Raw genomic sequence first — 25,266 nt, 5'->3', positions numbered from 1 at the left:
TGGTTGAATAGCTAATGTCACAGAAATAAAAATAAAACAAACTATTTTGCCTGGTAGAGTGCTGAGGATGAAACATAAATAATAAACGGTCTCACAGCCTAAGGGATGAAGCAGCGCTGTAGTCCAGTGGTACGGCAGCAGGCAGATACTTCTGTATCTCTTGTCAGACAACAGCAGGATGAACAGGCGAGATAACTGACGAGAATTCAGAAATTCACAACACAGAACACACACAAAAAATACACACAATGGTCGCTACAATGATCACTGACTTATGCTGACAAAAATCAACCCAATCTGTGAGCAACAGAGAGCTAGGTGCTACAACATGATTTCTTCTTCTAAAGGCACATTCAGCACAAATACAAAGGCTTGACATTAAAGCACATAATAATACAACAGCTTCACCAAAACATGAAAAAGAGCAATGCACAGCCTCAGTGCATATTACAGTGATATCCCAGTTCATTTTCTTTTAGCCTGGCGATGCTGGTGTAATGCTAAATTTCATACCTGCTTAATTTCAAGTTTCTACCCTGATTTGATCTTCACATCTGCTGCATCAAGGAGATCACGAGACTGTCTTTATTAAAAGCTACAACTGGGTTGAATTAAAATGTTTTGGGCTGCATGGATAATGTTTTAAAATAAAAATAATGAAAGGCTCTTTTAAAAAAAAAATCATTGTAATAGAGTGCAGCAGGAATACTGGACTTTTGTGTGCCAACCTGGAGGTTAGCGTTGCTCTACATTCGCCATTTGGTGTGATGTCCATGACAACCAGTGTAGTCTCATTTAACCAGTTGTTGGCAACTGCCATTTTTTAAAGACACGCAAAAGCTTCAACATTCATGTGAGGGATATTTACTGACGTCATAAAATGTGAAAATTGAGTCCATAGACTTGCTTTCAGACATAATAATAAACCCATTCAAAAAAAACAAAACAAAACAAAACACGAGGGAACTGGAAATGTTAATATGCTAACTCATTTTCTTGTTTTAGGACTCATTCCTGCAGCACTTGTGATGATCCATTCAGAGAACTCCAAGAAGCCCATAGTCTGGCAGCCCTTTTGACATTTTCCCAGTTTCCAGGTGGCTAATCTGTAAACTAATTAAAACACCACTTCAACCAGCAACAGAAAAATGCTGATACACTTTGTTACAATGATAATATACTATATCTGTACTTTTACTTAATGTTACTACCAGGACTTCTAAACACATTATGAAACAGGCTCAGTTTAATACTGATGCCTCTATATGACACACATAAGTAAATGAGACCATCCATGACAAGACTGGCTTTTTATTTAGTTATTCTTAATGTCTGCCACCAGGTTGGATTTTCCATAAAATCAGAAAAAACAGTCTTCAGAGAATTTCTTAGCTCATTTAGTTAATGACATTATATTTTGTGGTTATGCCAGTGGAAACACTTCTGTCCACAGGGGCCTCCAAAATCAACAAAATATGAAGTATGTTCCTTGTAGTAGCTATAAGTTGGATTTTGAAAGCAGGGATTTTGTTGTAATGAAGTATTTTACACTGTTTTGTACTGGTATTGTTCCTCAAATATACAACTTCCTCCACCAGTGGTGAGAAAGGCAAAGGTAGGCAGCAGATATGAATGGAAATAATAAAAATTGATGTAAGAACAAAAGAAGTGTTTCCACAGAAAGTCGAGAAAAAAGGTGAAAAATATATTAAGGGCACTGCAGGTTATAAAACCTTGAGTGCCTGGTTTTCATTGACCATTCAATAATAAATGATCCTCCAACTCCAGGAACTGAAAAAATATATATTTTTAATTTATCCCAATATAACAAAACTGGAGGCATATTAAAGTACACTACCCAGTTTTATTTAATCACAAATGACAAACTTCCCTCAGCCTGACAGCTTTACAATCGGTACAAAATATGACACCTTCTATCCTTTGACTTCAATTTGGGACAAAAGAAAATAAAAATAACTCAAGGAAACTTCAGAAAGAGCAACAGAGGAGGAAGTCCAATAAGTTCAGTTTTAGAGAGAATGTAAAACTATTTGGGGTGGCATCATATTTACAGGGAAATCTTGAAAGGCAATTAAACAAGAAGAACCTTGCAGCATATTGCCCCCTTTTTTTTTTAAATCACAAAAGTCCTTTAAAGTTTAAGTCCATTAGTTAGGGTCCTGGGGTAACAGCCGCCCACCTCCACCACCTCCGGCCATCCTTCATAAATGTTGGTTTTCTTATCATTAACACTTTGCTGTCAGGTGAACAGGGAAAAAGATATCAGTTATTATGCTTTCTTTTTTACTTTCTGCATATGTTTAAAATAGATGGTCTTTTCTGACATGCACGGAACAAAATGAAACTGCAGGAAAGAGACCCACTAACCTTCTCATAGACGCTTTTGTTCTCTGCCCCTACTCGTCCAACAAACACCCAGTTGTCTCTTTCTTTCATGGTCTTGATCAAAGTGCTTCCCATTCCAACAAATAATTCCCTCATTTCATCTGTCAGTCTGCCACAAAATAGAAAAAAAAGGGTCATACTGTGTGTCATAAAATCATTTTAGTTCTTGAATCACCGGCTTTAGACTTACTTTGGTGTCACATTATCAAACGAGGCGACCAAAACAATCATTCCAGGTTTTATTTGCCTCAAGAAAGTCAGGTTCTCTTCTGTCTTTTCTGTCATCATAAAAAAAAAAAACAATCTAAATAATAATAATAATAATTACTAGCATTTCAATAAACTTAAAAATTGAAAACAGGATTGAAAGGATTAGAAAATCTTACTTTGATCTATCATATTAAGATGGGCAAACTTTTCCACATCTCCATTTTCACCTGAGATGGAAAAAACAAATTAGTTTATGCAGTTGTTGTGGAATTTTTTAAAATGCCTTTTTTTTAAAGGACTTTTCTCAGTCTTACAGACACTTTATTTAGATGTTATACTACAATATACTACCAAAACTTTTAAGACAGACTGCATACAATATGTTCAAAATATCCAGAACAGCTGATTACTAGACCTTAACCCAGATTGTTTTACCAACTGCTGTTTCAGAGTTCAAACAGAAACTTTCAAGCTCAAAACTATTAACAAATGATCATTTTCAAGGAAGGACACTACCAGTTGAAATTATTTACTATATGTATTATTCAGTTAACAAATCCTACAGTGCACAAGTAATTAACAAGATTATTTTACTCACCATCTACCACCACGATGTTAAGTCCAGGTCCCACATTATTCAGCACATGACTCATAATGCTGTTGAGATACCAATAAACAGCAGAGTTACTATTTTCATCTTTAGTTAAAGCTGTAATAGGCAGTATTATTTCATGAGTTTTTTATTATTACATGAGTGGAAATTGACCATTGTATGGTGCAGTAATATTTAATTGAAATGTTCCTTTATAATTTGAATAATTAACCCTCCTGTATAATAATCCTCTTTTAACTGAGTGGTTTGTCACTTAAGATGAGAAGTGTTGTAATTTTGTGTCTTTAGTGAATGCACAGGAGGCTGACACCGGCTGACGGGTCTGCTAGCTGGCTATTACACAGGCAGTGTGCTGAAGAAATGGATATAAAAAGAGCTTTTACTGTAAAAAGGGTTGCGGCTAAAGCAGTCACACAAACATAATCTCATGCTGAGCCAGGAAGACAAGGTGTGTAAATGTCTGAATGAGCTCCCAGTTATGTGAAAATGAGATGAGCAGAGCAGCAGGAAATTCTAGTAGCCTGTCTGGTCGTAATCTTTCTTAACTAAATTTTTATAACTAAACAGTCTACAAAAATATGTTTCTGAGAACACTTCAACAAGGAAAAAGCAATGTAGTAACAGCGTCTTCATTCATGTTTGATCAGCACCGTCTAATTTGACAGTTTGATCTGAGTTTCGTGAGCCCTGTGTGCTGCAGCGGACAGACTCACTGAGAATGACTTGACTTGTTTACAAAATGAACATCATGTTTTATTGAAGCAGACTTGAAACTAGTAACTGAGACCATAAACTCACTCAGGGAACAGTTTACTGAGGTCATAAACAAGTGAGAGGTAGGGTCCTTTTCTCACAAGACTCCAAACAATCGTACTTCTTTTTGAAGTCAGTGGAGTTGCCTCCTTCTGGCCATTAGAGAGAATGCAGGTTTAAGGCACTTCTTCTGTGTTGGCCTCATTTTTCAGACCTGGAAGGTCCGTCCACTATTTAATATGTGGTCTACAGTTCCACTTCAAGCCCAACAAAATGAGGTTGCATGTGTGGTGTACATTAAAATTGCCTACTGTGCTTTAATTCAGGTTCTACCATACTAAACACATACATTTTACCCTCAAAACAGATCTTTGGTCCGACAGTATTAGCTGCTCCGCTCTTGATAAGCAAAGCAAAGTGGTCAGGTGGACAGACTCTGGAGAGACTGCACTTTGGCTCAGGAGCTGCTGTGCTGTGCTGTGCTGTAACAGAGAGAAAAGTACTTCTGATTGTAATAGAAATTTATCATTACACACAGTTTGACCTTTTACCCGAATATTTGCCAAGCCTGTATAACTGCTGTACTTCGCTCAGGTATTTTTCAATTGTGACATTTTGGCCATGAGAGTGGAGGAGCCTGTCCTGTCCTAATGAATGGAATTCTTTAAATCAACTAATCAAGAGAGTGCAGCACAAAGTGCGTCACACAATAAAGACAATAAAACACACACAAACACAAACACACACACATAAAGCAAAGACTTTGTGATGGTAAACACTAACTGAACTGAGGGGTGAAAAAAGGGATCTGCCTGTATCTTGTGTTCAGGGTCAAACTGTGCATAATGTAGTTGTATGATAAATTTCTTTAACACTGATCTTGCAAGACTATTGGGCATACAGTTTATAGAGTTAATGTGGAAGTCATGTATTAATTAGAAAGATGAGTTCCTTCTTGATTGAATTTACCTGTTTTGAAAGTTGGCTGGATTCCATCTGTGTCATTAAACCCTAAAATAAAAGAATGGTGACAGAATTATTAAAATGTGGCAAATTAAACTGGATGAAATGAGGCAGCAGTGGATTTAAGGTGTAATAAGTAGAAATGAGCTCACCAATAATATTTCTTGCTTTCTCCCATGCATCGAAGAAACTGACGGAGATTCCCAATATTATTAGGAGGACAACAATTACGGTAGGAAGGCGCAAAGTAGCTGTCAACCGCAGAGGACAGATAGATGAAGATTTACAGATATACAACCAAACCACAGTGTTTTTTTTTTTCTGATAAAATAAAAATCTCACCTCGACATCTCATATCTGCAGAGAGCTCTCTCTTCCTTTGAGCAAAGAGCTGAGGCCTTTGAAACGCTCTTCAAGTATTTTCTTGTCAACACGAAATATTGTAGATACAGCAGAGCTTTGGTGTCATCTCATCTGTGAACACGCTCCCTGATAATTCCTACAACCATGCCTTGAGGGAGAGGTGATATGTAAAAAAAAAGTGTGTCAGCCCTCCTCATCCCCACGCTACAGGAAAAAAAAACAAAAAAAAAAAACAGGATGTGGCAGTATACATACACACACCCACTGTGGACTAGATGATCAAGTTTCTCCCTTTTACAGCGTCATGACTAGGTGTTCACCAAGTGTCTGACAGTAACAGATACTGTTTGAAGGTGAACAATGTGGTTTGCAGACAACAGATTGTGCCTGGCTGCTGCGTAAAGAAGCCATTGAAACCTGGAGAAGGGATGACACAAAGAGCAGAAAAAAGGCCACGAGCTTCATATTTCAAATTAGATGAATAAATGGCAAAAAGATGTCACCTATCAGAGGTTTCTATTTGTATGTAAATTTTAGTAAATCCTATTTGATGTGTGGACTTATCTGCATAAAACTGCTGATATACAAAAAATGGCTCCAGACTGGAGAATAAAAAACAGTCTTAAAAAACACTACAGAATTATAAAAATGTTTTCATTCGACAGGAAGTAAATAACCATGAAAAAGTGCAACAGAACCAGCTGAGAAATCAATTTACAGAGCCATATTTTACCCTTATTTTACCTGTGTAAAGGTCACAGAGATTTAAACCTTTCAAAGGTAACCTGTCTAAGAGAGACCCAAACACTTGAGTTATCACACTGAATACAGCATAAATAGGCCAGTGTGGTTTTTAAGGCATTGAAGTCCATATTCTTGATGGATAGGCACCACTGTTTGCACAGGAATTAGTTGCTACTGACTTGCATGCTAACTCCACAAGGGAACAGTTCAACCCAAAATCAAAAATGGATATTTTCCCTCTGGCACGTATGCTATTTATCTATGTAGATCAGGGGCGTCAACCTCAATTTCATCCTGGGCTATATCAGAATTAAGGTTGTCCTCAAGAGGCTGGTTGTAATTGTAAGAGTGTCTACTTGTTATCATATTACATAACTGCCTCTGCATTCAATTATTACTGGTTTTAGAATAACTTAATAATAACTAGCTCTGAAAGCAGAAGACTAGGAAAAATAATGGCAAGTAGGCATTCAAGTGTCCAACTATATACAATTAATTTAAGAAAAAATGTAATATACAAAGTAATATAAGTAATAAAGTCAAAATAACCAATAATGCTTGTTTTAGTTTTGGTAGCCTACAAACAAGGCTTTAAACCCAAAATCTAGATTTGCTTAAAAATCAAATCACATCACAGAAATTTTGCTAAGCTGCTACTAATAATGTTACTAACTACAACCACTTGACTAGAGTGACAGAGCTGGAAACAACTCTATGATACTGAGACACTTGGGTATATACTCACATCTAACAGCTAGATGCCTTAAGTGCATGGATAACAAAATTGGGATGCATTTTGGGAGCGTGTCAAAATCAAGACAACTCATTTTATGTGACACATGAAAGTTTCCATGGAGATATCTGTCTTCTCTCCAGTATAATGGGACTAAACTGTTGCGCTCAAAACGCCAAAACATACATTTGAAAAACTCAGCAATGCCTCTTTCCAGAAATCGTGACCTGGTTACTGAAGATAATCCACAGATCTTGTGGAGAGCAGCTTCATGTAGGAACTACTTTTTTTCTACTACTACCATTATAGACTACCATTATAATTCAACAGAAGGCAGATTCCACAACTCTACAACTCACACCAAAACAATCTAGATGGATAATAGGTACTACAGGCCAGAGGATAAATACATATTTTTGATTTTGGGGTGAACTGTCCCTTTAAAGCAGAGGTCAAGCACTCATGTCAGTAAGCATCTGCCTTGTGGTTTTTTTAAGAGTCACTTTCACCTGCCTGGAGGTGTCCAAACAAAAATTTCCCTACATGCAATAATGAACTGAAATTATGACTGTGTTGTAAAGTTACAATGGTCAAATCATAATAAAGCCATAAACATAATTTATCCATCAAGAAACTGTTGAGCAGCTGATTAAGAAATTAAAGCTTCTGTGTGGCCATATTGTGGTAAATGAACCACACACAGATGTGTGACAAATTACATGGGAAACCAGGACAGAATGTCTTAAATAGTTGGTAGGCTGCCACAAGCCCCCACAACAGCTTCCCTGCTTTGATTTGTCATCTATTTGAATCACGTGAAGTTAAATAAATGCAGCTTTATTTAAGAACATGCAGCACGTGAGAATAAAACAAAATATTTAAAGTAGATTCTGACACAGGGCTTCTCTATAAGACAAGATTATGCAAAGGGCCGATTTACTGGCATCTAGAGGAGAGTTTGCTGGTTGCAAACACCTCACCTCCCCCTCTAAGCATGTAGGACAGCGATACACAACTTGCCTTTCCTGAGGGGCACTTTTCCAAAATGACAGAAGGCCAGGGGGCAGTTAATAAACAAACATTAAAAATAACTTCAATTATCAGATCAATCATCTTTCTTTGAAATTCTTTACTTTCAAACTTGGTGACTTCTTAACCCATTAACTAAATTAAAGTGGTAAAATGATTGACTGATAAATGAGATACTTACTGCATTTAATACCTGTGACTGTATTTTAGATGCTTTAGTAACATTTGAAAGAGTTTATACAACATTAAACAACTGGAACCTCTTCCATCATACAATCACTGAATTGTTGGAATGATTTATGAAGATAAAACTTAACCTGCTGCTGGGACAGAATGAGCAGAATATTTAAGCTCTTTTAGACTGAAAAGCACATTTATGGGATCAGAATGATCCTGACTTTACTCTTCAGCTTAAAGTTGCTGCAGAACTCGTCATCTGATCAGCTTGCACAGGAAAAAAAAAGCTAAATTTAATAAATAGTTTTAGTATTATTTATTTTCTATCAAATGGTTGGTGGCAAAAGAACAGAAATGAAAAGCTTTTTGTTATTTTTTTTTTTTTACCAACTTTGTGGAGCTGAAAGTAAAAAGGTTTATATTTATTTTTTGCACTTATTCAAAATATTTAACAAACAGAATTTATTAAATTATAAATTAAATTATATTTTTGATTTGTCTGATAACTTTTTATACATGATGGGTTCCTTAGATGTCTTGAAATCACCAACCAACAATCTAAAACCACTAAAGTATTGAACATAAGATGATATAAAATAGATATAAGCGGCACATTTGTAAGCAGGAAAGAGATGTGAGAAGACTGAATATGTTCTGGATTATTATACAACTGTAGATATTTTATTCATAATTCTAACAAGTAAGTATAAATAATACTTACTATTATTATAAATTGTAATTATAAATATTTAAATATTCTTTAAATCTTTGTTTCCTTGCGTTGGACACAATTAGTGAACTGTGAGAAGTTTGTGAAATGTTTCTCTCTTATCTTGGTAAGAGTGCTGTTGACCACAAAAATAAGAAAGCACTGATGATGATGATAAAATTTGTTTGTAAAGAGTTTCTTGCATGATACTTACCTTTAGGTGTTTATACAATAATGAAAACATACTTAGAAATATTATATTAAATTTCTGCCATAGATCCCATCATATTTGACTTACTGGACCTTTAAACCCCTTCACTTTATATCAGTTAATCAAGTTATCACGAACTAATTGCCACACAGTGAACATAGGAACCTTGGGGCCCCTAAAGGCCCTTAGAACAGATGCCAGTTTTACCCAGTTGGTAATTCAGCTTCGACCATCAGAAATTAGGAAGATTAAAGGACAAAAAATTTAAAACATGTTTAATATTTCCAGTGTGTGCACTAAAACTAGATAGTACTTCGATACAATACATGCCATGAAATATCTACCTGTCTGACACTTGAAAACTCTTATAATGAAATGTTAAAATGCATTAAAAAGGCTCACTAGAGGAGAATCATGGCGTAGTATTTGTTTTATTGTGTCTGTGATGAATCTTCCTCCATCTTTCCATCTTTTTAGTGGTCTTCTAGTTTGTCTCTTCGACCCCTGACTCCGACTTGCATATATATTACATTTTATGTTTAGAAAATGTTACATAAGAAGGGATTTACATTTTAACAACCGAGGTTTACAACATCTTAACTCATGAGGTTTTCATATTCCCTCCATGGTGTAATACATAAGAGGACCAGCAGAGGGTCTATGAGTACCACTTTTTACTGGTCGGAGGGATCATTATGCATTCAGAGCATCAACAGAAGGGATAACATTGGAGGAATAAAATATCTTTTGTTCCTTTTTGGGTAAACAGTATGCCGTCCACTTTAGTGTGGATAATAAACAGATAGTTTTGAATGGGGAACTTACTCATACACAGTATGAGCAGTAAAAATATGACCATATTTCACAGACAGAGTGATTTATCACATCAGCCAGTCTGCAGGATGAATGCATTTAATAACCAATATTCACATTTCTCAAATGAACACCAGAATATGCCACAATAGCACAATATTCATCATTAAAATCATTCATACTATCATCAGTAACTGTAGAGCAAACCCTGTCATTACAGTTTTGCAAAATCTGCAGTAATACTTGAACTTTAGATTCATAAAACTTACATGGTAAACCGATGACAACAATTTGTTGATCATACAAACACCAATTAAAAGAGAGTCCACAGTGAAAGCTGTCACCGGCATCCTGTGACACTAATGTTCATACAACAATATTTCCAAGCAAGTGGAGTTGCTGTTTCTTTTTTTTTTCTTTGTGGGAAATGTAGCTGTCAAAAGATATCATGCAACATCAGTCAGCCTGGAAGTCCATTAAAGAGTCGGTGGACTCTGGACTCTACAGCAAATTTACTTTAAGTGGGTTAATGTTAGCATGAAAAGGGAAATATATTTCAAAGGGAGCTGGCCAACTGGTAGATAGCTGCAGTCTTAGTGTGACTATTTTTAGCTGCAAGTCAATTAGAGTGTTTGAAATCATCTGAAATGTCAAATCTCCATGTGATGCTTTGTAGAAACCGCTTATTTCATGACTGCTGGATAATGTTGTGAGTCCTCTACCACATTCACACTGATACAGGGTGAAATTAAATGTGTAAATTATTTATAGGCAACAGCTAATTTGGTGATTTACTGACTGATGTATTACCTTGGGTATTTCAAACCACATTTATGAAGCAATTATTATGTTGTTGCAGTTACATTATTACCTGGCAACTACTTTCTTTGTCTCTGCATGTTTCATCTCTCTATTGTTTAGTCTCGTGTGTATTAATGTGCAGAATGTTTACAGTTTGATTTTTTATTTTTAATACTAGATTTTTGGCATCTTATCATGCCAGGATGTAGGATATATTTTTATTCTCGAATCAGTCGGTAAAGCATTTTATAAGATCTGTGAAAAATAGGTTTGGATTTTAAAAATGCTCAGTTTCGATTCTTTGAATGTCCTTCTGCATTCTTCACCGCAGAAATGTGTGGAACCCTAATTACCACAGATAAATGTTATGAGTGGAAGCGCTGAACTAAGTAAACGTTAGCTAGATATCTGTAACCACGGTGGTCCCTCCTCTGGTTTCTTGTATATTTCGGGTTGAATCAGGCTACTTTAATGTAATGATGGTGGAGTGTCCTGTCCTCGTAAACCATTTTGTGGCATAAGATTTGCTAAATTGATGTGACTCAATTTGTGCTTTTCATCTGATAATCAAGCTCCAAGTAGGCTAAGAGAGAATAATGCTAAACTCAGTATTTAAAAAGACAAATGCATTAGGAAATGGGAAGACACGTATTCATTCAACTTGCGTGTCTAAAGGCACTAAAGACATTTTGCCAAGCTGATATGACGAAGACATTTGCAGTCAACAGTTTAATTAAAAATTAGTGTAAGTGAAATCTGTGTAGAAAACAATGAGCTGAATTGAAAATAAAATTTCTTAACGATTCCTTTGGTATCATCATTTGTTGACTGTGTTGACTCACAGTGGGATCAGCAGTACGAGCCATAATTTCACATAACCAGCGGTCATTTAATAATCAATGGTGTAGGTTTACATCAATCTAGAATCTGTCATACTGTGCTTTCTAAATTAATGGTAGTGTAATAACAAAGTAGAATTGCTGTGCAAATTGCTGTATTTTCAAAATACTGACCTTGCTTAAAGTCACATTTAGTTTTGTTGAGGAGATAAGATAAATATTTTATGTGAATCGTCACTGAAAAGTGTCACAGACGTCACACATTAAGGCCAATATTTCACATTAAGCATAAAGAAACAATACATCAGGTCAGGTGATGAATACAAGCATAAAAACATAAACCAAGCCACAGCTGTAACTCACTGATTAATGGATTATTCAATATTAACATAGAATACTGATCTGCGATTACAATGTGTTTTGATAGCTGATTAATCATTTAGGTCAGAGGTTTTCAGAAGGGCTCCATACAGGGGAAGGAATAAAGTGAAGAAATATTACATTAGTTATTACATTAGTAATCAAAAGGAGATCACAAAGTTGTGTGTGATTTAGTTAGAGATAGTTCAGAGATATGGTTCTGGTGATTTTTCTTGTTTTATCCCAGAGCCAGAAATTAATGAATGCCTTTGGACAGATCTGTTTGATGTATTTAATGTGGCCTGAAATTATGTAATTTGTATGTTTGTCATTTGTATGTATGTTGTTGAGTGTCTCTGCTTTGCCTGAGGGGAGGCCCACAGTGTCAGACTTTGAAAACCCCTGGTTTTAGGTAACTGTTACCCAAAATATCAAACATTTGATGGTTCCAGTTTCTTACATGTGAGAATTGGTTAGTTTTCCTTGTTTGAATTATATTAATATGTATATTATTTTTCTTGTGTTTGCTTGGATCCAGATCTTTGAATCTGCCCACTCCGCCGAGTTGACTGATGTATCTGGAATCATGACATAAATGAGCAAGTTTTCCATGTGAAAACACAATCGATCCAATCAGCATCTCGGGGGAATAACAGTTAACCAATTAGGCTGAACTAACAGGTGGGACTAAGGTGATTGTGAAGCTGTGCAACGCAAACAACAAGAACGTCAGATTCAGGCGGATGTGTTAGTCTCTCGTTAAGGATTAATTAGGGAAAATCGAATCCCTCTCCCAGTGGAAACCGGTGAGAATGGTGGCCATAGACTTATATATGCACACACCCTTTGGATCGTACGTCAACGCCACCGCCATATCGGGCAGAGTAAGACTGGTCTGTGAATACGTATTTGTTCACAGGCCAGTCTTGACCTGTCCAATATGGTGATGAGGTTGACAATGGTTGTCAAGCTGTGTGCCAAAACCAATTTAGGCGGATAAACTGGTCTCTATAGTGATGGAAAAACTGAATCCCCCTCCCCCCACAGAGAGCAGTTAGAGGGGAGGTACTATCAGACTGAAGATGGAAAGATGGAGTATAAGGAGCTGACAATTGCGTCTGATATCAGGCAAATGTTGGGCAGAATGATTAATCAATAATCAAAAAAATATATATTTAGGAGATTACCCAAGAGTAAAAATGATCAGTAGTTCCAGCCCTGAACCACACAGCTCATCCACACTACACTGTTTTGCAGTCAGTCCAGCAACATCCTGGTCTGAGATTTATTCCAGAAGATCCTGTCAGGAGGGAAAAAAGGAAGTTACAAACGACATGTGATGTGATGAGGAAGGTTACAGCTGTGTCAACTTGTGCTGTGGGACGGATAACTGTGAAAGCTACTATCACAGAAGCCATGATGCACTGACCTCGTCTGACTCCTCTCCCACTGTGCAGGGCCCCCTGTCGCCATCCTCCTCCTCTGTCAGTGCTGAACTCTGATCCTCCATCCGCCTCAGCAGTGAGTATCTGTACGTCGCCTCGCTGGAATAAAACGATGTGACAGGCCCGGGTGATGTGTTTTTTACTGCGCTAAGAATATTAAATAATCTAATTAAGGCTCATTAATAAAGTGTGCTTACTTGACTGGGAAGCAGTATTTTCGGATGATCAATACGGCGGCAACGATCGCTGCCACGAAGACGAAGATCACGGATGCAATAATCCCAGGGTGAAGCCTTAACCCGGCCTAAAAAGACAAATGAATCCAATAAGATCTAACAGTGTGGTAGTTAAAGAGCCCATAAACCTAACAGCTCAATTCATGATGTGTGGCTCAGATAAAAAGGAAATACGGGCAGGAGATATGACAGCTGAACAGCGGTGTGTTATGGATCATGCTGGCGTACGACCCAAAAGCTCAACAGCAGGGGTGTGAATCCCCAGCGAAGCAGCAAAACTGAAGCATTTTTTGACAATAAGTGATCACTCATCAGCCCTGTGATCATAAGCCTATACCTTTAAAGTCAGAGCTATGCATAATATGACAGGTAACGTTAGGAACAGAGTGTGAGAGCATTAGTCTTTGTAGTGATAATTAGAATTCACATGGAGTGCAGCCAAAAAGTACAAAATCCAACAGGAACAATTAATCACACGGGTGAGGAGGTGTCAGACGACTGTGATGAGATGTGAGTGTAGTGACACAGGATTTATCACCACACTCATCACGTATTGACATTATTTTGTCTTTGGTTAAAGAAACTTGAGTATTATTTTAAATCATACAGGAGACATAACTTTTTTACTTAAAAACTACCAGTGAAAATGATTCAAAGTAACATGTTTTGAGCACGCAGTTTTAACAGGCAGAATATAGCCTACTTACTTTTGGCCTGTGTAATTCCCTTATGATACTCTGCCTCTATAAGGTGCTAAATTATGATGAGTTCTGCAGGTGAAATGTATCAGTGCCAGATAATATCCGATTTGTAGCTTCCCAATAGGGCTGAACAATTTAGGAACTATATTTAATGGTGATTATTTTGACTGATATAGCAATTGTGGTGTGATTTGCAATATTATGGGGAATTAGCAGGGTGAATTCTGTGCATTTTTCTTGAAAACTCAAACTATCAATTAATCTTTAATAATTAATACGATTCAAAATACATATTTTTCCTACTTTTTCTATCGTTACTCTTCTTATGTCTTCCCATTTTACGTTTAAATTTAAGTTTCCTTATTCAACAAATCACTCCGGCAGTCAAAACAATCTCAAGTGAGGTGCAATTACTGACATTTCTAGACTGTTGATTAAATATTAATTAATTTGTTTCAATTCTTACAACCAATTAATCCCTCCTAGAGGGGATGATAATTTTAATATCATTATTCTCATTTTCATTTAATAGCACTAAAATGATAAAATTGTGATTTTAGTGTAGGATCCGTACCAAACAAAGATGTTCTCTGAAGTCTGTAGAACATGATATGTAGGCCACGACATCTCTGCAGCATGATGATATTTAATTTGAAATGATATTCTGACATTTTTTGCCTTTAACAATAATATCCACAAACCATATTGCATACGTTTCTATAACGTCTGAGTAATTGTTCAGCCCTACCTCTCACACATTCATTATACACATACAGTCAGTGCAGTGAATGGATCTACACAAGAACCCAAAGTCTGCTATACCCATTATTAATACAATTTTATTATGAAATCTATTCCACTTCTTTTGCCATTATGATCATAAGCATTAAGTGAATCATTTCAGATAGATCTGTGAAATAGTGAGTGGTATACAATATTGTGTGTATTTAGTAAAAAGAGGTATGTTCCCCTGAAAGATGTGGGATAAATGTGGTGCTTTTACAGGAAAGTGCATCAATTGTAATTATTTCATTACATTCAAGACCTAAATAACAAATATATTTCTACTCCAACATGTTGTACAGCCTAATGTCCACAATTTAACATAACAGTCAGAGTGATACTTAAGTTGTGGACGTGCATCTGCGAACTTACTGACAACAAACTCCAGTGATCCTAATAATGACATGTTAATTGTAGCCTATATTCAAGAGATCATGTCTGCAAAACAAAGACAGCAGGAACTTAATAGATCCATTATGTCTTTACTTATTTACCTGTTGTGTTGACATCCTCGTGAACTTTAGACTCTGGTTAACCTGCTTTCATTATGGAACAATGAACCTCAAACCATTAGAGTCTATTCATTTAGATTAAAGACCCGAACTGGTGAGTAAATTTAACAGAAATGTTTCCTGTCTGACTGTTAGCGCGCTGGATCAGACGCCATGTTTGTTTACTTCTTGGTCGCTGCTCTCACCTGCCGCGACAAGCCTCATTTCCACGCCCCCTTTCAGTAAACGTCATGTGACGTAAGGTGGTGTGTCAGGTTACCTTCAAGCGAAACACATTCAAAGGACTACGTTTTAAAATATATATGTATGTAAAGAAATACGTGTTTTTCTGCAGAAGTAGAAGAAACGTTGAACGTTGGAATTAAAAACTATGGACATAATTATTTAAGTCCACAATACTGTGTCTTTTACTGTACTGTACTGTGCCGCATAGTTTTTTTTATGGGCCAGTCCTGTAAGAGTATGTTCTGTTTTACATGTAAGCTTTTTGAGGGAGAATTAATAAAATAGAAAAGTTAAAAAAATACTTCTTTCAAGTGGCAACATGTAACTATGAAGCCTATGATATAAAGCCTCATGGTTGACTAACTATTTCATTAAAAATAAAAAAGCCCATTTCAGGGGATGATCCCCTTGACAAAATTCCTGAGCAAAAACCTGCAGTTCTACAGTCAGTCATACATCGTGAGATACAGTATTAAAATCACTATTAAAATACAAGACAGTGAACATATGACTGGTACTTAAATACACTGTCTTCCTCAAGAGACAGTAGCTAGAACCACCTTTCAATGGTATCTAAGTATATATTAACATTTCTGTGTTAAACTTTGTGTCTAAATGGTTGATATCTATGTAAGATCTTATTTTGGTAAGTCATGACTATTACTGTTAATGAAAAAATATATTGTGGGGCACAATATCCAATTGTTTGAGCTATTATTTGTCCAACAATACTGAAATTCTTAACACATTTCTCTGACTGATAATATACTGATAATTTTGTACACTGATAAAAAAAAATGCCCTCTGACCTGCATGAGCCCAGCATGCTCAGTCCACTGATCCAGTCAGGGGTATTGTTTGATTAAAACGACAATGTGACAAATATTTTTTTTCTTCTTTTGTTTCATTTTTTCATGCCACTGTGAAGCAACAATTCATCTCAGGCTGAAAATGATGAATCAATTTCGTATCACCTGCTCATCAGGTGTGATCACTGTTTTGGCACAACTGATGAGAAGACCTGCCAGCACCACGAGCTCCCCGTCTGTTGATACTGCTGGTTGTGCTTACAGGCCATGATAAAATCCCAGTTAGGGGTTCAACTGTGAATACAGGTATTACAACAAGGGACAGTTGTAACTGTGGAATATTCAACATTTCAAATGCATTCAAAATCAATCATATTCTTTTATCACTGCTGCCTGTTGGGTTACAGCAGCAGTTCAATGAAAATCCACGCAAGAAATAATCAGTAATTTCCATTAAAATTTAATTAAAACAACATATACACACATCAACATATTTTCAACAACTTTTTTTTAGCACAAATTATGATAAATAAAGAACAAAATGATCAACTAATTCGAGATAAATTTAAAAGTTAGAAATTTTCTTGGTAAAAGAAGCTCCAGGATGTTCTTTCAAAAGGCTTACATATTAATTTGCTAGCCAAGACCTCTGAATAGACTCTCTACCATCAGATGTGCTACTGAATGGGCGACAACATTGCAAAAAGCATGTATCTGATTTATTACTACTTTACACACTAACATGACACTACTTCTGGAGACACACAATTCCTGTTAGTCTCTCAAAACACAAGCGGCAACATGGAAGGGTTTTTGTGAATGGGGCATTCATTACTGATCAATAAGCTAGGCCTAAAAAAATCTTCAAGCCATTCATCCACCATCAATGACTTCTGATTTATTAATTGGGATTCTCTCGAGCTTTGAGTCAAGCTAGTTCATAGTACTTCCCCGTCTTTGGATCGAAATAGCAGTTCAGGCAAGGATCATAGAGCAGATTCAAATACTCGTCCTCTTCATTCTCCTCTTCATTCACAGACTCATCCTCTCCTGTAATAATGCAACAAAATCACTCTGAATCATTGAGGAACGATTGTTCAAAACACACATTGAAAACAGTACAGCAGTAATTCAAATAATTTACATTTGCACAGGTAAAAAAAAAAAAAATGTAAAATGTATATTCTATTTTATTTATACAGTGGCATAACCAGTGAAAAAAATCCCCATGATAAGTTATTTTTGAGATAAAAATTCAAATTTGTGTGATAAACACTATCTTTTAATATCAGAATTTGAATTTTGTAACTCATTTTTGAATTTTCATTTCATAATTTAAACATTTTATTTGACAATTATGACCTTTTATTTATTCATTTCAACCTTTTATCTCATAATTGACCCTCCTTAATAACAGTTGAGCAAAGTATTTTTTCTTTTACTGGTGGAAATGGGCCTCCATACATGTCAGATATGAATAAGGGCCTTTTCTATCAGCTGTTAGTGGAATAAAATGAGATGCCATGATGGCAAGGTGACCTTCAGACTCAGGTGGATTTAAAAGTTCTCTACCGCTGCCATTTTTTCTCTCATCAATCAAGACCTAAGACACCCAGAGCCTGTACCACATTATGAAGCTGTAAAGAGATTCCCTGTAATCCCCACTACTTTAAAGCACGTGAATTTAGCTGTTAAATTGACAGGCAGTGAAATGCTAAAAAGGTTACGGAATGCTCCAGGAGGAACATTTTATCTTATCAGAAGTTCGGCGACGATAATGAAAACTAATTATAAGACACATTGTGTAAGAGGTTTAAAAATGATGTTGTAAACTGAAAAGGTTTCATCAATTAACCTTGTCGATGTGTCTAGGGGGTACAGACCTGTAATGAGCCTGTCTCTTTTGACCTATGGAGTTATGTGGAGGACAGAGAGCTCGACTCTCACGGGTTTCTTGCCCTTAATTAGATACAGTTTCACATGTTTCCTCCCCCGCTGAGCGCGGTCTTCAGTGGAAGCTTAACATTTTTGTAAGCTTTGACACCAGTGAATGTTTCCATTAGTTCAGTGAATTTGTGCAATTAGTGTGGTTAATGTTAAAGCATTGTATTGTTTGCTGTCTGCATGACTTTAAAGGACATAATAAGGCGTCTAGGGGCAAACACGACCAAAATTAAGGTTACTGTACCTCCGATTACATTTTCCTGATCGTTCCATGTGTTGCCTGACCTTCTCTGCTGGCTGGGAGGCATAATGGGAGGGCTGAGCACATCCATCCACTCCCTAAGGAAAAGACCATAAAGACACACAGTCATGACAACGCGTGCCATTACACTCACCATCCTCCTACTGTACCCTGCACATCAAATTGCCTCTATATGACATTTTAACAATGAAGTCACATCATTGTGGGCTCTCAGAAGCCCATCTAAGCCTCCATCGTCCTTGAGCCACTTCTCCTGCACACTTAGCCTCCCCGCCTCACAGTTTTACCTGAAGGATCATTTATTAGATTCTGACTTCAAGCTGTGACTTCCAAGTGTCCACATTCTGGCCCAGAGTAGGGGTCTTAACCTTGTCTGTGTCTGTGAGAGCAGGACTTCCTTTCACTCCAAATGAGTTTATCTTCCCGGTGCTGAGAGGTACACAGGCTGCAACTATACATCAATCATTTTTCAGTGAAGTAACACACTGCTCTTTTACAGCATAGGGGAAGAGAAAAAATGCCTCAGGATCAATTTTTACTTGGATGTCATGTAACATTAATTCGTTAAACATAATTCATTATCATTTAAGCTATACATCAGTTGTATATTTGCAATTATCCCTTTACATCTTTTGCCTCTGGACATAACATCTCATAAAAGCACATCATAGCATATTTAATGAGGAATTATGATATTCTTCTGTACAATAATAACTGACAGCAGGCAGTCCAAACGTTCATCTTGGTCTATCTCACCATCAAGAACTGCAATAATTGATGTTGTCTTCTTCAGAAATTGTCTTCTTGTAGATGTCACAGGATCTTGGTTTTTATAGATGAAATTTCCTTATAATTACCACAAATACTATGACAACAGACCTACATCTACCTTAAGTGATGTGGTAACTGGAACTAACTGCACCAGTGAAGTAAAAATACCAAAGTTGCTGCCTCAAAGAACTGTATAACACATAAATGCATGCATGAAATAGTAAGATAAAATGCACAGCTTTCATTTGAATAAGAGCTGAAATAGACCTATACATACACATCTAACTACTATGGTTACCATAGATTAAATTCATCCCTGTGAAAATGAAAAAGCAATGAGAAAATGAACACTTGGAAAAAAGGCTGATTAATTTTCATCAGATCTTTTCATGCATTTAAACTTGAATCAGAAATTTCGTCGTTTCTAACCATATGCCTTTAAAGTGATCAAGTACATTATCTCTATTGAGGCTATGATTTTTCTTTCTAACAAAGGCTTTTACCCCATTCTAACACCCCTTTGACTAAGTGATAGGCAGGAACATCGTACAAAAGTTAATGGAAGCAATTTTCGAGGACAAAGGCCTCTGCTACAGAGCTGCAAATTGGACTTGAAATCGTTAAGGGGGACTTAACGTGAGTGATTAAATTCTTAGATTTTAAAGTCATTATAATCTAGATATGGAGGAACCGGTGATCAAAGGAATAAATTAGGTTGATTTAATTTCAGCAAGTACACTGTTTTTGCACAGCGGTGAAGTATATTGAAATTAAGCTTTCCAAATACCTCACATTGAAACAGAATCAAGGCAACTGTGTTTGTCTGACACTCTGGCAATCGTACTGAATTTCACAATTGTGTTTATTGTAAAACAATTGAATTGCTTCTCAAGGTCTCTCTGACAGCCTGATTTGTGGGTTCAAATTCGGTATACCAGCTAAAGGCAGACACAAGTATCACACGCAAAGAAGCATGTTAAAAAAATGCTAGAAAAGCCTTGGCAACATTAAGCACAATAACAGGAACATTTTAGCTGTCAAGAAAACTGTAGCTTTCAACAGCGAGGAAGCCTTGCAGTGAAGCCAGGATGCTCAAAAAAATACCATGAAAGAATTCAATGTAAGGGTGTCTCAGAATGCAATGCCTAAAAGAAAAGGAGAGAAAACAACGACAAATCCTGTGCAGCTGCTCTTCAATATGTAAATCAAGGCTTGCTTCGAAGTCTAATTTCAGAAGTACAGCTGTGGTTGCTGTAGCGCTGTGTGAGACTAGTCGGGGAGTATGTTTGAGGTGTCTGTCAATAGCAGTATTAATTTCAGTGGACATTCAATCAAACAGAATAACCTCACTGAATATTTTAAACAGCCCTAAAACCATGTTAACACTGATATATGACGGAAAGAAAAGCCCACTCGTCCTCGCTGTTGATCAAATGTCATGAATTTAGCATTTTAAAATCAGTTTCAAACAATAACACCTAAATATTTCAGTACATGGGAGTCTACACGTGTTCACATCAGGTTACCTTGCTTTTCATCAATAAATCAAACGTGTTAGAGAGGAGGCTGGTTGCATAATTTGAGTAGCGGAACTATGATGCAATGTCTTTGTCTTGTTTTGTAACATGCTGCATGCTTGTGTACACCCACAAAGAGATGGAGATGTGCAGAGGCAGGCCTCTGCAATAGCGGGCAGTGAGGCGATGCAGGGTCTCCAGAACTGTCCACGTTTGGGGGGGGGGGGAGACACACCATACACTGCCATAGTCAGATCACGAGATGGTTATACAGAGCTTGAAAGTCAGTGTTAGATACTGCCCAGGATTTAAGACTGCGCTATAAACTGTAATATGCTCCCAAAATTGATGTCTGATATTTTATTATTAATGATAGTATTGAAGAGTTTTGTCTGCCTCGTCTTCTAGATCAACATGAGAGCTATTTGACTTGAAGCTTGACTCCATGCTATTTTCCCTGTCAGGTACTTTTCTGATCTGATGTAAATGTCAATTACAGGGTTACACTGTACATAATTACATCCCCATCTGCCTTGAAAAGTATGAGGACCATTTAACATCCTTTAAAAAATGCTCTTTGATATTCTGCTAAATAACAACAATCTCTAATATTCAACACATGATGAGGGATGTTTTCTGATAGAGTATTATTTACCTTTTTGATGTACCCACTTTCCTTTATTTCACTTTGTCAACCTCAAGTTTATTCGGTGGATACATGATACTGTATGTGTTCTTCTTAACATTGTACATTCAACAGTAATATACCGTACAAACAACACTTTTTGCTCCAATTTTTCATGAGCTGAAGTAAACGATTCAAGACTTTTTCTGTGCACACAAAAGGTTTATTTCTCCAAAATTCACAGTTCACAATTTTGTTCAAATCCATGTTAGTGAGCACTTCTCCTTTGCCAAGATAATCCGTCCACCTGCCAGGTGTGGCAGATAGAGATGCTGATTAAACATCATGATTATTGTACAGGTGTATCTTGGACTAGTCACAATAAAAGGACACTCACAAATGTGCAGTTTTATCTTAAAACTAGAAGAGTGCAGATCTCAACCAGGCAACCCAAATAGAGTATTTGAAAGCAACCCCTTTGTGATCACCTGTAATCAACTCTAATTTATTATATGCAGTATATTTCCTCAGTAACTGTAACAGGTTACAAATACATTTATTTTAATGTATGTAATGTACTTGCATGTAATAGTTAGATGTAATTAGTTACTATTCTCCACTGCTCATGTGAAATTCTGTCATAATTATTGTATGAATTCTTGAGTTATGGCCAAAAACATTTTTTGTGAAGTCAAAGTGAACAAAATCTAATCAGTTAATCCATGAGTCCAAGTGGACATTTGTACAAATGAAGAATTTCCCTTCAAGTGTTCCTGAGATTTTGTTTTTATGAAAGTGGGATGGATGTGAGGTCACAGTGACCTTTGACCAGCAAAATTTAATTAGTTTGTTCTTGAGTTTAAAGAAATTCCCTCAGGGCGTTCTTGAGATATCATGTTCACAAGAATGGGATGACTCCAGCCACGCCTCAAAATTCTGAATTACCAAGGTCCTACGGCATATAGTTAATAATATGCGTAAAAAAAAGTTAGGCAGATGTGTTCTGTGCAAGATTAGCTGCAGAAAAGCTTCAGGTCCATAAGGCACTCACAAAAGCATACACACCCACACACGTACACACGCAAGCCATCACATGATCCCGTCCAGGCTTACGCCTAGCAGAGATGAAAAGACATTTATCAGGCACTAAACTATGTATGTGTATATATTTCACATTAGCCTCGAACTGGCAATAACTCCTTGCCTTTGTTGGTTGCACTGGTTAGGTTTAGATATGAGAAGTGATTGGTTAGGGTAAGAATATCAGGGTAAGGCAGGTCATGACTTCACCCCTCTAGGAAAAAAGTTATCTGTAGCCCTATGTGAACTATCCATTGTTCAGTGCCCAATAAATGACTGTCAAGGTAAAACTGTACATTTTAGAGTGGCCTTTTGTGACCAGGCCATGGCACACCTGTGCAGTAATCATACCATTTAATCAGCATCTCTATCTGCTGCAGCTGTCAGGTGGGTGGATCACCTTGGAGCTCATTTCACACAAATTTCACAAATTTGTGAACAAAATTTCACAGAAACAGACCTTTTGTATGCACAAAAGAAGTCTTAGATTTTTTTTTTAACTTCAACTCATGAACATGGGAGCAAAAACAAAACTATTATGTTTATATTTTTGTTGAATATATGTACCTTAGGCCAATACTGGGCACACTTTCACAGATATTTCAACCAGGAGTTATTAGTTCTCCTGCCTCCTCCAGTAATGTAAGCCCATTCATCAATATGTTTTCTTTTTCAAGTTAGAACTTTAACTTTACTCTGGTTTTAACCTGTAGGTAGGTAAAACAAGGTGAAACATGTCTTGTGGCTGCTTTGCATTATGAACTACAGAGGCGCTGCCATGCAGAACTCTGCCTTGCTTTTGATTCACAAGGATTTGAACCAAAAACTCTTTGTTTAACATTGATTATCTAGTGTATAGTTACTGTCAGAAAAAAGTTGCCAGACAAGCAGGAATGTTAGGTTGTTTATGAGGTTGTTAAGTCAGAAATAATTTGTACTTGCAAAAATGACAACAGCAGTTAAGGGAGAAGAAAACTACAGTAACCTGGCATGCTTCCAATTTATTTATACTCATCAGTGAGCAAGATAAGCCCCAGTCTGCATATCTATCTGACTGTTGACATTTAGCTTTAATTCTGCAGTCACTGGTTACCATCTGATTAAAAATTTCAGGGTGAGTTTCACGTACACCGATGCCAAATACAAATGCAGGCTACATAAGGACATTTTATGTCAGGAAATATACGAAATACATCAGTTTGGCTTGCAATTTTCTCAACTATGGTTACTAACAACCCAGTACTGAAAAACCTTAGGTGACAGCATGTCAGTTCTTTTTAAAGAAGCCAACTCTATTCATAGCCACATATGAATGTGGAAAACACATAAAAATGTGTGTGTGGTATCAAGTACAAGCCTTTGTTTCTATTCTTAAACTATGTCAACTGTGTCTTGTAGCATACGTTTTATTATAAAGATACAAATTTGTAGCTCAGCAGAGTATTCTTGCTACAAATGTGTGTGACACATGCTTGCTTACCTGGGATTTGATTGCAGGAGGGGCTTCATTTCCCTCTGATAGTGATGGCCCTGATTAGCTGGCTGGATCAGTAGAGAAAAAGTAAGAAGTTGTGTTAAAAATGTCACTAAAATGTCACAGCCCTTACAAAATGTTTCCACAAATTATCATCAATATTTAGTTATTATCTCCATTAGTTTTCAAAGACCACTATGTGACGTGTTGGGGCATAAAAAGAATTAATATTACAATCACAGCACCTCAGACTGAAATTATTTTAAAGAACAGAGCAGCCCGTTTCAATCAATATAGCTCAGTAATGACGTCTATCATGTCCACAACCATCTATTTAAGCTCAATTGCTTGACAAATGATGGTTGTCTTTCAACAGAAATTGTGTATTTCTTTGACAAATAAACTGCCACGGGTCATTTTGTCACTGCTGTGCACACAGAATTTTGTAATGTTAAAAGCAATTGTTGCATTGTACTCATATGTATTCTATTTGATCTAGTTTTTAGTCCAGGTTTTATCTATTTTGCTGTATGTCATTTTCTTTATTTTTAATCTTTGTTTTATTTTTTCTATTTATAGTTTTTTTTTCCACTCTATTAAAGTCTACACTTGTTCTATCTTAGTCTCAGTTTGTCAGTCATCTGTTTAGCACATTGAATTGCACTAACCTACTGTATATGACAGGTCCTATATAAATAGTTTCATTTATTGGAATAGAGGTTGCATCAAAACACAGAGACATGTGAAAATGTACATTTCTATTTATTTCTATGCTGTATTTATTCATAGTCTACTGAAGCTTGGCCAGAGAAGTCAGCAATGTCATCTTGCCACTTAATTTCTCTCTTTCAACCAAGCGTGACTCAATTTTAAATGTAAGGAGAAGAGCAACATGTCTTTCGTGGAGAGACTGTCCGGAACATCAGCCCCAAACTAGACAGGGGAAATATTCACAAAAAAAATTAAGCTTCTACAGTTTATGGAAATCCTTGTGCAGCCTGTTCAGGTCGGGACAAAAAGTACTCTTCTGTGGTGTGTGCCACGGCGCTAACAGGCTAACAAATCAAGTATGAAAGATCACTGCAGAAAAACACAAGAGAAAATGGAAAGAGCAGCTAAAGGCAGGGAAAAATGGGTGAACAATGAAGGGTGAACGAA

At 36.6% G+C, this 25,266-nt stretch overlaps 2 protein-coding genes and 1 long non-coding RNA gene across 5 annotated transcripts in view; all 3 read right to left on the bottom strand.

Annotated features, from left to right (window-relative positions):
- Positions 1-2,143: 2,143 nt before the first annotated feature.
- On the bottom strand, positions 2,144-12,986 carry LOC146331784 (protein FAM3C). Of its 3 annotated transcripts, XM_084745112.1 has the most exons (11): positions 12,912-12,986; positions 5,570-5,725; positions 5,288-5,456; positions 5,098-5,196; positions 4,952-4,993; positions 4,332-4,464; positions 3,215-3,273; positions 2,793-2,843; positions 2,597-2,684; positions 2,389-2,515; positions 2,144-2,257 (listed from the first exon to the last, which is right to left on the bottom strand). In XM_084745112.1, the coding sequence occupies exons 3-11, from the start codon at positions 5,298-5,300 to the stop codon at positions 2,153-2,155; spliced, it is 717 nt and encodes a 238-aa protein (XP_084601238.1). In that variant the 5' UTR covers positions 5,301-5,456; positions 5,570-5,725; positions 12,912-12,986; the 3' UTR covers positions 2,144-2,152. The 3 variants fall into 3 exon arrangements, with proteins under 3 accessions (XP_084601238.1, XP_084601248.1, XP_084601230.1); XM_084745122.1 differs by lacking the exons at positions 5,570-5,725; positions 12,912-12,986 and having other exon boundaries at positions 5,098-5,135; positions 5,288-5,537; XM_084745104.1 differs by lacking the exons at positions 5,570-5,725; positions 12,912-12,986 and having other exon boundaries at positions 5,288-5,536.
- LOC146331783 (uncharacterized) lies at positions 12,573-15,581 on the bottom strand. Its single transcript, XR_014772497.1, has 4 exons — positions 15,384-15,581; positions 13,367-13,473; positions 13,154-13,268; positions 12,573-13,024 (listed from the first exon to the last, which is right to left on the bottom strand). It is a non-coding gene; the product is annotated as an uncharacterized LOC146331783 (long non-coding RNA).
- Positions 15,582-16,878: 1,297 nt separating this feature from the next.
- cfap20dc (CFAP20 domain containing) overlaps positions 16,879-25,266 on the bottom strand; it is a 41,108-nt gene continuing 32,720 nt past the window's right edge. The window contains exons 10-12 of the mRNA XM_084745094.1: positions 24,115-24,176; positions 18,624-18,718; positions 16,879-17,485 (exon numbers count right to left, since the gene is read on the bottom strand). Coding sequence (XP_084601220.1) covers positions 17,364-17,485; positions 18,624-18,718; positions 24,115-24,176 — 279 coding nt within the window. The 3' untranslated portion in view covers positions 16,879-17,363. The remainder of the gene's footprint in view (positions 17,486-18,623; positions 18,719-24,114; positions 24,177-25,266) is intronic.

This window comes from Lutjanus erythropterus, chromosome 2, assembly GCF_056507025.1.
Source record: "Lutjanus erythropterus isolate fLutEry1 chromosome 2, fLutEry1.hap2, whole genome shotgun sequence".
NCBI classification, from domain to species: Eukaryota; Metazoa; Chordata; class Actinopteri; order Lutjaniformes; family Lutjanidae; genus Lutjanus; species Lutjanus erythropterus.
Note: the sequence above shows the minus strand (reverse complement) of the source record. Positions and strands in the feature narration are given on the sequence as shown.